This window comes from Pollicipes pollicipes, unplaced genomic scaffold (assembly GCF_011947565.3).
Source record: "Pollicipes pollicipes isolate AB1234 unplaced genomic scaffold, Ppol_2.1 Scaffold_613;HRSCAF=700_pilon_pilon_pilon, whole genome shotgun sequence".
NCBI lineage: Eukaryota > Metazoa > Arthropoda > Thecostraca > Pollicipedomorpha > Pollicipedidae > Pollicipes > Pollicipes pollicipes.
In genome coordinates this window covers 4,138-17,337 of record NW_023596819.1, presented here as the reverse complement: position 1 = coordinate 17,337, position 13,200 = coordinate 4,138, and the positions used below count along the sequence as shown (strand labels likewise).

At 50.5% G+C, this 13,200-nt stretch overlaps 1 protein-coding gene across 1 annotated transcript; it reads left to right on the top strand.

Moving 5' to 3' along the window:
• Nucleotides 1-393: 393 nt before the first annotated feature.
• Nucleotides 394-11,348, top strand: LOC119106833 (zinc finger protein 541; the record flags this gene model as incomplete). Its single annotated transcript, XM_037230173.1, has 3 exons — nt 394-480; nt 1,301-1,419; nt 11,225-11,348. Coding segments are annotated over exons 1-3 (330 nt in total), but the record flags the coding sequence as incomplete, so codon positions are not given.
• Between the last annotated feature and the right edge of the window lie 1,852 nt (nt 11,349-13,200).

Sequence of the window (13,200 nt, the reverse complement as noted above, 5' to 3'; positions counted from 1 at the left end):
CTTGCCCGAGCATGACGTCACACGGTCGCGACCATCCAGGCCCTACCCCCCACCCCATCGCTCCGTCGCCGCGTCTGACGCCTCCGCCCCGGGCGTCCGGCGCCGGCGACCGTCGAGCCCGACCCGTCGAGATCGACCGCCGGCGCGGGCACATCTCTGACCTGTCTGCGCGCCGGCCACCGCCGAAAACACGGCCCCACTTTCGACGATTTGTTGTTGCGCTCCGCTCACTGCGGCGTCGATCGATGCTCGGCGGCGGCCGACGACGCTGTCGGTGGCGGCGGAGGCGTCAATCAGAGGCGCCGCCGCCCTCGACCGCCGACGGCTGATACCGCCAGAGGGCCATCGTCGACCGCGGACCGTCCGTCGCCGCCCCGGGGGCCGATCAATAGCATGGCCGTGGTGATTGAGGCTGGGGTGCCCGGCGGGTGCGCCGGCCACCCGGGAGCGGGGCCGGAGGTGTCGGCCACCTGTCGAAGGGTGTCGTGTTGGCGCGCTGCTGCCGGGGGCTGCGACGGGCTGGATCACAGCGTCGAGTCACGATGGGTTGTGGGGGATTCGGGTATCACCCGTCAGATGACGCCAAGACACCACGGCTGCTTTTTTGGACAGTGACACGTCTTTCACACGAGCTGCCTACTGGGATTTTGTTTGCCTATTCACCACAGCTGTCCTTTGTTGTGAGTTGCACCACGTCTCCTCTTTCAGACAAGCATTTCCCATCAAGAGGCGCGTCAATCAGGTGCCATTCAGTGATGTCTAGATGTTATCAAGATACAACTGCCATGGTGGGCATTTGTATGACATCTCTTGTCGCTTCGTGGAAGCGGCGTCCTTTGATGGACTATTTGGACCTGGGTCGCTACAGTGACGGGACCATACACCGCTTAGGACACGGAACTGTTCAATGAGTAATGGACATCATCATGTAGTTATCACCGTTTCACGTCTGGTTTTCTGCCGTTTTATCTTTTCTGCGCAGTGCCAAGCCATAGGTATGCAATGGCATAGCACTCTTTGGCTTCACTGAGCCACTCGTAATTAGCCATGGTACTATGACTCGGCCAGATGGTGCGGATCTGCATGGCGTTGTTACCCCGTTATGTTCCGTTGTGTTGCTTTCTGCTCTCAATATTCTGATGGAACGACAACGGCTAACATCGCTCCCGATTATCAATATCAGATAATGAACAACGCCAGAAGGTGCCTTATTCAAAAGCTCCAACAGTGGTTAGCGGGATTCCGGAGATGTTCGTAGGCCTCAGGTTTTATCGCTCGCTGACATACAGTACACCTGCAGGTATGCGGCAAGTCCTTCAGCAACGCGTCCGCGTTGACCAAGCACCGGCTGACGCACAGCGACGAGCGCAAGTACATCTGCACCATCTGCTGCAAGGCCTTCAAACGACAGGACCACCTGTGAGTGCTGCACGGGTGTACGAACCAGACCCGAGTAGTCAGCTTGTGGGCGTTTTAATAGTGGGCCCATAAAGACAACCGTGGGCGCAAGCTGTCCTCTCTCCACAACACTAGCCAGAACACCGTACCACTAGTGACTCCTCCTCACAATCCGTTGGGATGTGGTCACCCGGAGGCGATCTGGGACAAGCTCTGAGCACATCACCTTGATGGAGCTGGGAGATTGAGACTAAGTCCTTTTCTGGGGCCGGGCGCACACGAACAATGGTCGTAAATCCCGGCCAGGCCCGGCCCAGCGCGGCCAGACCATTTGGCTCTTCACAAGCTTAGGTCTTCGTTACTGCTTATCAAAGATTTATGGAATTATCAGCAGGAGATAGCGGAATTTTGTGAGGAGTGAGTCTGTAGGCCGAGCGAGTTTTACTCTAACTAGCGGGAGATTTCAACTGACTGCCTCAGTCGTCCCAGTCTGGCCATGATGCTGTTTACGAGCCGACCTCTTTGCAGCCGCTTGTGGACCTGCAGTTTTGAGCATCAGATAGAAGCGGTAGTATACTAGTCGTACAATCACATTTGCTAGATGCTTGTGACAATACAATATGGAAAATTTGGAACATCAAACCAAGGCATGGTAGGTTGATTTATCAGTATGCGGTCCAAAATGCATATGTAGTTGAAACGATTTTCTTGAAACGAACTACATCTACTCACAGGCCACATCTTATTGCATAAAAGCTGGGTTCCGATTCATCGGAGAGGATTTTTTCCGTGCGAAGTTGCGTTCACCAATTTCACAAAATTGTGCGTTTTCGGCAAGACGGTTATGAGGGAAAAGGTTCGGAGGTTACACTTATCAAATCGAGTCATGCACCTATCTCGATAAAAAACTGGAAACTGGTTGTCGGTCCAAATGACATTCACTTGTCTATGCTACGCAACGATTTTATCTATATCACAACTTAACGACTTTATTTTTTTATTATTTCATGCCTTATCACGTGATTTGTGTTTCAGTTGTTCATCCTTGTTCTTGCATTTAATCGTTTAACACGTTCCAACGAAATGGCTGACTATATTGAGTGCAAATCATTTGAGGAGGCAATACAGCTAACGCAATCCCTGAAAAACGCCGAATCACTAAACGTTTAAATTCAAGGCCACCAAGAGCAAACATAGCGGAGCAAGTTGAAGAAGTCACATGTCAGCCTCAGGGTACTCATTAAAAGTCAGTGCCACGACATAGGTCACCTCCTCTCACTGCGTTGTTGCCTGGACAGTTTACCAGTCAGTGGGTTCACGCGGCTCAAGCACAGCACTGTGGTACGATGCCGAGCTCGGTCAACCCCGGCAGCGAACGGCCTAGCGTTACCGGGCTCGGTCACCCCCGGCAGTGAACGACCGAACGCTACCGGGCTCGGTCACCCCCGGCAGCGAACCGCCTAGCGTTACCGGGCTCGGTCACCCCCGGCAGCGAACGGCCTAGTGTTACCGGGCTCGTTCACCCCCGGCAGCGAACGGCCTAGCGTTACCGGGCTCGGTCACCCCCGGCAGCGAACCGCCTAGCGTTACCGGGCTCGGTCACGCCCGGCAGCGAACGGCTGAGAGTTTAGGCCACACGAGACGCAATATGGCGATGGCCAGGTGCAAGCTGGATAGCGGAAGCAATGCCCAGCAATACTGCCGACATTGGTTTTGTAATGTCAAATAAATAAATCATGAGTCGTGAGTGGTGTTGCAAATAACCGGCCTTTCAGGACGGGTACATAATGACCGCTGCCGTCTAAGCGCCCCTGAGCCCGAATAACTTACAACAACCTTTCAGAAAGTTATGATTTCATGACGTTATGAGGCAGGCATGGTATAGCTCGTCTGTAAAGTCGACGTTTCTAGTGCTCTTGACCACAAGTGGCAATACTCGCTTGATAACGTCTTGTATACTAGGGTCTGTTGCTAACGTCGATTAGCCCGCACCTCCTGGGCTATTCAAAGTCGATTACGTGCAGCATAAGGAACGAAAGCTTGGTGCTGAAGCTCATTTTCGCACACATCAAAGGGCATTTTCCTTTAGGCTTTTAACATACCGTCCTTTCTGAAATGGCAAATTCGAAGTTCATTAGCACGCAGCAGTCGGAAATTCTTCGTTACCCGAAATATTCACACGAAGATAACCGTCTCGACCAGGAAATAGTTAATTTTGCAGCAAGTGCCATGCGCAAATTAGCAAAACTGCACATATGCCATGAATAACAATGCATGACCTGAGTCCTGCTTTATTCAACGCTATAGATTGTGGACTAGCACCCTCGCGGGGCTGGGAAACGGAAGATGTAATGCAGCTATGCCGCCCGCACATCCAGCTTACCCAGCACCAAGCCTGATGCTAGGCTTATGGGGCAGGTTTGCTCGTGCTACGCTGCTTTGATCTCAACCAGATGTGCTGTATAAACCGTGCTCTTGTCGCGCGGCAGAGTCAGACCATGCGAGGTGTTGGAGGTCTACCACCGACGGTTATCGAGCTATTGGTGGGTAAAGGACAAATATTTGCCCTTATTATATGTGGCTAGCTGGGATGCCCAGCGATACCCCGATTATAAAAAGGTATGCCACAAAGGAATAATTTGAAAACGCTGCGTTTGGCTTATTATAAATTGATCTGACTTGTCTGGTGGGGTTTCGTATTTGTAGGTGCTTGTATACAAGTGGGACACGCTGCAACGAAAGTGCCGGCCGCCATTCATTCCTTGGAGCAATGCAGTTAATACTTTCAAAGAATGTCACACCACAGAGCTAAACTTCGAAGAAATCACGAGGAAATAGTGAGACGCACAATTTGCAGAAAATATGCACCAGTTTCAGATTATACCCAAAACATCTCTGGCACGAAACAGGCCGACGCGTCCTTCTGAACCACTGTTTGACCAGCTGAGCAGCCAGCGGACTCACGTGCTCTTCTGAGGTACAGTATGACGGTCCGCTACCGGGCTCGGGCACTCCCTGCAGCGGACGGGTCGAGCACGGAGCAATCGAGGCCATACACGGCGGAATACGGCGATGTGAAAGTACAGGCCAGATATCAGCGTGCGTTAGGGTTCTTCTGCAGCTGAATTCCTGCGCCAAGGAATCTTACGGTTGCCGTGGTTTCTTGTGCGCCACATTATTGGTCTTGCCCTGGTACGATATGATATGCATGTCGGACGCTCCGCTGGAGCTGCTGACGTACAGCTGACTCCGGGAGAACACTGGCTCAGGCAGTTCGAGGTCCGTTTTCTTCAGGCACCGCTCCTGGCTCTTGTTCATCGCCATGGCGTGGGGCAGCTCCGCCTGCCAGCAGGCCGGATCTGTTTGGACTCGGGATGAGCGGAATTCTGGGGATGAAAACGTTCTCTGCCTTGGCCCTGCCTGTCATGATGGTCGGCATTGTAGAGGATCCATGCTCCGTAACAAAATGATGGGTGCACCTTGCTTGAATACAAGTTGCGTGATAGGGTCCTGACGGTTCCAGGCTGCTGAGAAACTCAAATTGGTAGTTCGCCGCATTCTGCTCCCCTGGGTCGGGACAGTGTCCACCGACTTGCAAACCCTTGTCTCTCTACGTTGGTACTCCAGAAGTTTTGAGTTCATGATCATCACCGGCGAAGTTGTTCCGTGCCAGGGTGACCTGCTTGCGGAGGCAGGTTGTGTCTTGTTACAACTCTTCCAAGTCGGGAATATCTTGACCAAGATGCCGTCGACAAATCCTTTGTTTTCGCTGCAGGGAAGCCTGACTTGGCAGCCAAAGTTCTGGTTTTGGCCGTTGCCAGTTTGCAGCGCTCAGTTGGCGAGCTGGCCTGCCGTCTTGTCGCCGTTTTAAGAGCGCATGCGCTGCTGGCGAGGTGCCAACTGGCGCTCGGTCCGTCGCTTAACATTCGTCATACTGTTTTTATGTAACGCTGCGGATAAGTAGTCGCGTAGAAACGTTCTTTGAGCCATCACGCAGTGTATGTTGGTAAGCTCTACTGCCGTCGTATTCTGTTGTTCACTTAATCCGTCTTCCTACGTGGAAGATATGCAATGGATTGGCAAACATCGACCGATTTGTTTCGCTCCTCTGATCGGTTTCACATGGTGACGAGCTGACCTCCGCTAATGCTAATCCCATGGGGCAAGTGTGCTCGCGCCGAACCATTCGCGTTGGTGCGATCTGGACCGAATGTGCGCCCTCCTCTCGCCGCCGGTTCAGCACTATGAGGCTTAGGGGCCCACCGCTATCGGTTTCTGAGCTATTACAGGTCATACGACAGAGTTTCCCACCTACTCTTTGCTAAGTGAAATGTTCAACGATGCCCAGGCACTAAAGAGAGGTATATCGCAAGAGTGCGATTTAAGGTATTTGAATTTAGCGTTGTGATCAAAAATTCGTCTGGTCGGTGTTGTGGATTTTAGTATTTGCGTTTGTCTTGAATAGTGGGACATCTTCCAATGAAGTTGCCGCTCGAAAATAATATGTTGGGGCAATAAGCTCATATAATCTAAAAAATATCACATCAATAGATGTCCGTTTTCAGATGTTGCACGGTCCTTCATTGAATATACCTCTCGTTGTAATCTTTGTAACGATAAACAGTCGCGGAGGATCGCCCTTTGGAACCATCACTCACTTTGTTCTTGTGGCTCGCACTGGTCGTTATGTTCTGATGTTTCACCCTATCCACCTTCCCAAAACTCGTATATTTGCAATCAATTCGCATACGGCAACCGAAACACTTTGCTACTCCGATAAGTTTCAAATGACGCAGGGCTGAGCGTCCCCGATGCTAACCCTATGGGTCCGCTTTGCTCGCGTCGAACCACGCACAGTGGTTTGATTTGGACCAAATTGTTATATGATCATTCTTCTCGCCACAAAGATACAGATCACATCAGATTTGGGGTCTACCGCCGACGGGTCTTGAGTTTTATTGAGCAAGTGGCAGGGGTTCCCATTTATGATGAGCCTGCAAAACTCCACCCATGCCAGCGATTAGAAATGGGGCAGAATAAAGCCAGCACTCTCCATGGATGTACGCAGCTGCATCCCTAGCATCCCAGAAAACTAATTTCGCGTCTTAAGTACTGTATGGAGAAAGTGAAACAAAAACTTATCTTTGCACCACGAACATTTTGGAAAAGTTCCGCCTTTGACACTATAGTTACGTCGTGTTTACTACTCCGCTGTACACAGGACCTCCCTGAGCTTCAAGATCGATCAGAGAGCTCAAAATAAGGCGTCAGTATTCTGGCCCGCGCCTGGCTTCCTCCTGGGCGCGTGGGAGAAAATATCACACAAGGTCTGGAGCTGCGGGGAGTCTGAAGGTGATGGCCTCTCACCGCGACTGCCTGTCGTCGGCCGCCTCCACAACGCGTGGGCGTGTGGTCAGAACTATGTTTCTTTGCGCGCGCGAGAGGTGGCGCTACTGCGCCGGTTCCACCGCGGGTCCGCGAACCACTTCGGACGGTCCGTGGGACTGCGGGGGGATTATCGCGACACCTAAGGTTCGATGCTTCCGACACTGACTCGAACTACGTGCGATGGCCCAGACGGGCCCAACATAACTATGTCTTATACCGTGGAGCGCTCGCAAGTTTTGCGCATTCTGCATCAGCCACGGATGTTGCATCGCTCAGTGTTCGTGCGACGCATTTGCTGAGGGATGGGGATGTACCAACCCTTAGACGTTCAACGGGGAGGGCGCGTGAGAGTTTTCTAGTGTTGTATATGTTACGACAAGACCATCCAGGTGCTTAAAAGTAGACGTGCAACCCACGCTGATACTGTAAAGTTTGTTTTTTGTGTGCAAATCACAAAATGTACATTTTCCTAAACAAAAAGCCACGTATGCCCATCGTGGAGCAAGACACATTCATCAAGTGCATGCAGTGACAAAGACATTGTATCGCGCGTGCACACAAGAACACTCAAAACTAACAAAAGCCTAGCGATGAACAGTTAATGGACAGCACATTAAAAACGCATGATAACACACAATGACGTCATACAAAGAATACCACAACAACCGGCATTACAAACGCATGGATCACATCACTGGCAACGCACTAGAGCCGAGTGGAACGTCAAACACATCCGTCGTTTCTTGAGTCTTACGTTGTGTTTGAATATTGGGAGGTTTTATTGAACTTACTTAAAAATAATGTTCTCTTCGTTTAGTACCTATCGAGACATGCTTCGAGTGACAAGAGAGAAAGGCCGTTCAAAAGTTCAGAAGGGAGCGGCTGTTTGATGGCGGCGGTGGTCATGAGACGGTGGCCATGGCGGAGACATGAGACGGTGGTCATGGAGGAGACATGAGGCGATGGTCATGGCGGAGACATGAGACGGTGGTCATGGAGGAGACATGAGACGGTGGTCATGGAGGAGACATGAGACGGTGGTCATGGAGGAGACATGAGACGGTGGTCATGGTGGAGACATGAGACGGTGGTCATGGAGGAGACATGAGACGGTGGTCATGGAGGAGACATGAGGCGGTGGTCATGGCGGAGACATGAGACGGTGGTCATGGCGGAGACATGAGACGGTGGTCATGGAGGAGACATGAGACGGTGGTCATGGAGGAGACATGGGACGGTGGTCATGGAGGAGACATGAGACGGTGGCCATGGAGGAGACATGAGGCGGTGGTCATGGAGGAGACATGGGACGGTGGTCATGGAGGAGACATGGGACGGTGGTCATGGAGGAGACATGAGACAATGGTCATGGAGGAGACATGAGACGGTGGTCATGGAGGAGACATGAGACGGTGGTCATGGCGGAGACATGAGACGGTGGTCATGGAGGAGACATGAGACGGTGGTCATGGAGGAGACATGAGGCGGTGGTCATGGCGGAGACATGAGACGGTGGTCATGGAGGAGACATGAGACGGTGGTCATGGCGGCCATGGCGGCGGTCCCGAGACGTGGTCATGTCTGAAGCATAAAACAGCGGGCATGATGCTTTAAATGTGGGTACTATATTGATTAAGATAGCGCCCTCAGTCGGGCGTAATAATCATGCTGTCTCGTTCGTGTTTACTTCTGGACGTGATGTCAAGCTGTTTCCATGTGACATTGTGTTCATCTATTTTGTTCAGTTATCTAGAGGAATGAAACTCCTTGTCAGCTTCCAAATTTAAGTTATTTAGAAAGTTGTGTTGAGTGTTAACAGCTGTGCTGTCTAGTACTGTATATTGTTATTTCCTGCTCCCGAGCACAAAGGTTTCCGTTAACCTTCACAACGGCCTACATTAGGGAAAAATCCCTTGCTTTGATTTATCTGGTATGCGAGTCTGCAATGCCACGTAAATGTGTGCGATATTATAGAAATGAAGACCTGTGCCACCTTGCGGTTCCAGAAAAGCTGTTTCCTTTAGGAAGCCACAAATAGTGCATAGACTGTCATTAGCTTTGCCAATCACTAACGAAAATTTGTTGGTTAAAAGGTTTCTAAATGCACCATACTTGAAGTTAAACTAAAGTGAAATGTTTGAGCAAATTTGTTTCAGTAGCAGCACATATGTCTAGCCTGTATGAAGCGTGAAAATGGTTTGCATCTAACCCACTTTACCCCAGGTTTTTCTGTGTTTTTCATATTTGTTCCTCAGACAAGTGGTGTATGTTTTATATGTAATGCGTGAAATTCTAGCATCTCCAAGGACTGAGTTTTTTCGTGATGCATAAAAGAATAGGCAAATGATTTATAATTTGACTCTTTGGCGGTGCTCGAATGGTTTCTAATGAGAGACGCATAGAAAATAAATGGCATACCAGCCCCACACACGGTTTCTATATCTCCGTTAATGTAAAGAATTCCTGTTGTGGTATTTATAAGGTCTGAAACAATTTACAATCCTGTAATGTCGCATGTTTTAACGATGCCGTTGGCGAATTTTGAAACATTCTTGGGTCGCAGCTTTTCGGTCAACGTTTGCTTACGTTTGGAATAGGTAAATCACATAACTCGCTTCAAGCTGCGATTGCCTGCTTCCAGAAAGGGATTGCTACCTTTTTCACTTTTGAAAGGGCTGTCGTTCCACATGATAGCGACTCTTGAATAGGGGGAATTTTTCCGTATCGTAAAAAATCAACTGTGTTTGAATTGGTGCAGTCTTTTTATCCATGTTGTCTTCATGCTCTTAATAAAGCTACTAAGATCAACCGTTTCAAGTTCATCATTCTCGCTCTCTTAGACAGCTTTTATCGTTTACCGCTGCCATTTCTACCCCTTTCCCGCAGAAACCGAAGCAGTTTTATCCCAATCTGCACCGCGTCGCTTTTTTAAAGTGACGGTAGTGTTAAAAATAAGCGAAGTAGGATTGGCCACCCAAGCTAATGCTGTAGACCAATGTTCCGTTCTGCTTTACCTTCAGCCGTAACACTATAAACTAAAAGAATGCCGTGATGGAAGTGTCACTCACGGGTATTTACTCGCCTTCATCTGTGTTAACGCTTAGACGGCAATTCACAAAATTATTGCAACAAAGAGGAAAAGCTCATGACAAAGAGAGAGCTTCTGCACAAATCAGGTAAGCATACCATGACTCGAGTTACCCAAACCATCAAAAGACTGCAATTTCTGGGAAGCCGGATGCATTGCAAACTGTGCGAGAATGGTAACTGTGCGACTAAACTATCCAGTGCCCCAGAGGACTCAACAGACGTGCCAGCTGCTAGGGCATGCTCATCACGCATGCAGCGCACATTCGCAGCCTGTGCCACCATCATGTCCTGGACGAGGACTGACACACAACTGCCGGTCGCTTGGGGTGCCCACTGACTCCATGATGTGAGAACACGGCCCAGAATAAATCAAATTATAAAAGTACACGTTGAGGTACTGCGGTTAGAAATAAGCAGTGTTTTGGTTGGAACTGATCTAGGTTCTTGAACTGAGTAACTTATGTCGCCATTGATCTCTTGCAGCAAGACTGCAAATGGCTTATAACAGACTAAAGTGTTATTTAATATATTCACGTGCCACGGAAATGGGACAACGGTTGATAACTCATAAGCCACGGAGTTTTCACCCAAATTAACGCTCTTGGCGCCTAGGTAACCTCCTCCTTTTATCCATATGACACCTTTCCCGCCGTGATTTCACTTCGCTGCTCCGCATTCACCACGTGGAACGGATCTGCTGTCACGTGCTCATAAATATTGCGTGGGACGAAACTATTCATGGTATGCAGACCTTCACGCCTGCCCGCCCTGACCTTGGTCGGAGTAGCTGCTACAGTATGGAACACTCGCATTTCCAAACGTCCTTCCGTAGTATCGACCATAGTGAGCACCAGGAATGAAGAGCCACGTGGTTTGAGTGGGATCAAAGTACGTGGCTTCATTGCCAGCACCTGGAGAATGAGATGTAAACAATAGCATCATTCCATGGGCTTCAGCACGGTTATTTGCATACATACTCCCTGTGCAATGTCACTGTTCTACTTCGCAACATTTGGTTTTGCTTCGATGAAAAACATCAATTCTCCCGCAGCATTCGGTTACATTTAAAGACGCAAACAAAGCTCCTAAGTTGTTACATGAAACTGTATTTGAAGTTTATTACGAGCCCCGTTTGCTTGTCCATTTGGCTTCATAGATGGCTCGCACTGTCTCCAACCAGTGTCAGTGCCACGTATTTCTGTTCTAGTGTTTTTCATATTGTCCTTGTCTGAAGCATCGAACTCACGCACATCCAACGAACGATGCAAACGAGGCGGGCCTGCGCACACCCAACAAAGCACTCCCGTCTGAAAACAATCAGCTGACCACGTCGCACCACGCATTCCAGGAACGGCCACATGCTGACCCACTGCAACAAGAAGCCGTACGAGTGCACGTCGGACGGCTGCAACAAGTCGTACTGCGACGCCCGCTCGCTGCGTCGCCACGTCGAGAACATACACGGGCAGCCGGCGGGCGGCGGGCGGCCGGCGGCCGCCGCCAGGACGGCCGTCGCGCCCGCCGGCGACGACCAGCGGGTCACCAGCAGCCGCGAGCAGGCTGTGAGTGAGGCCGGGGCCGGACTGGCGTCAGAAAGCGGGCCTCTCATGCAGCCGCGACAGGGATGAGGGGTCAGGGAGCTGGCCACTAGTGCAGCCGGGTCAGAGAGCCGGCCACAAGTGCAGCCGGGTCAGGGATGGGATCAGGGAGCCGGCCACTAGTGCAGCCGGGTCTGGGAGCCGGCCACTAGTGCAGCCGGGTCAGGGATGGGATCAGGGAGCAGATTTTAGGTACAGCCGCGGCTCAGGTATGGGGTCTGGGAGCAGGTTGCAGGTGCAGCCGCGGCTCAGGTATGGGGTCTGGGAGCAGGTTGCAGGTACAGTCGTGGCTCAGGTATGGGGTCTGGGAGCAGGTTGCAGGTGCAGCCGCGGCTCAGGTATGGGGTCTGGGAGCAGGTTGCAGGTGCAGCCGCGGCTCAGGTATGGGGTCTGGGAGCAGGTTGCCGGTGCACTCGTGGCTCAGGGATGGGGTCTGGAAGCAGGTTGCCGGTGCACTCGTGGCTCAGGGATGGGGTCTGGGAGCAGGTTGCCGGTGCAGTCGTGGCTCAGGGATGGAGGAGGGAGCTTGCTGTGTGCAGCTGTGGCACAGGGGTCGGATAAGGAATCAGGTCGCAGGTGTTGCGTTGTTGTCGACCGCGGCATGACACTTGCGTATTTCCAGTGAGATATCGGCTATGTAAAATGAGAAATGAAACCAAAAATGTTCCAAAATTGTCCCAGCCATGTTTTTAACGCAGTCTCTTGCACCTCATGTTTCGTATGTTTCGTTGTGGAGAGAGCATTGGTAGGACACCGCCTGACCGTGCACGTTACTGGGCCTTGCGACCACGTGCGGAAATTAGCAGTTGAAAACGAAATGCAGGCTAATTCTTACTGCCATAAGGTGCACCTTTTTGCCCGCCCCAGTTTTAGAGCTGTAACAACAAACCGTCAATACAAAAACGAATCGGTGCAAATGTCAAGCTGATCAACAAAATAAATGTACCTGGTTTGGATGGCATCATAGGAAGGTCTCATTGTAAGGTGAAACTCTGTGCTTCTTGTAAAATTAATGCTCAATTTAAAGTAATAGCTTAACACGCGCCTGGGTGGCCGATTGGATACCCCTTGCTTGGTGAGGGGGTGGGTCGATTTGCCCCCCCCCCCCCACGCTGAGATTTCAGGAACTAAGAAAGCTACAGACACCAAACTCACAGGGTGTGTTGGTCTGTGCATTAACTCACTACGTTACATCACGTGACCACAAAGTCACGTGACCTGTGACGTCACGCATTGGCAGATGATTCCACGGTTTTTTAGCGTTTTAGTGTTTTCACCTCAGTCTGTCAGCCTGGGCAGAAAACGCTACCAGATTAAAAGATCACTCTGACTGAAAGGGGACTTTGATTTGGTAGCTTTTGCGTTGGCGATTACGTTAGGTGGGGCGGAAGCACTTGGCTTTGATTTTGGGGGAAGTGCGACCTTTGGTAGATAAGGAGGAAATTGAAATGCTAAGAGTACCCATGAAAAGGTGAGTGACAGTGTCTGGTGTGGTGTGTGGTTGCCCGGTAGATAATTAACGCTAAAAGTAAACATTCAAAGTGAGAGGAATGAAACTGAAATGACTTAAAAATGGTAAGAAACACTCAACATACGGACAAGATAGATGATGGTAAATCCGGAACTGAAGCCACACTTCCAAACACCACTTTGTACGCAGTGTGTCATGATCGATGGTAAGCCAGAGTTAGTGTGTGGACTGAAGTAAAAGGTAAAAGAAGAAAGG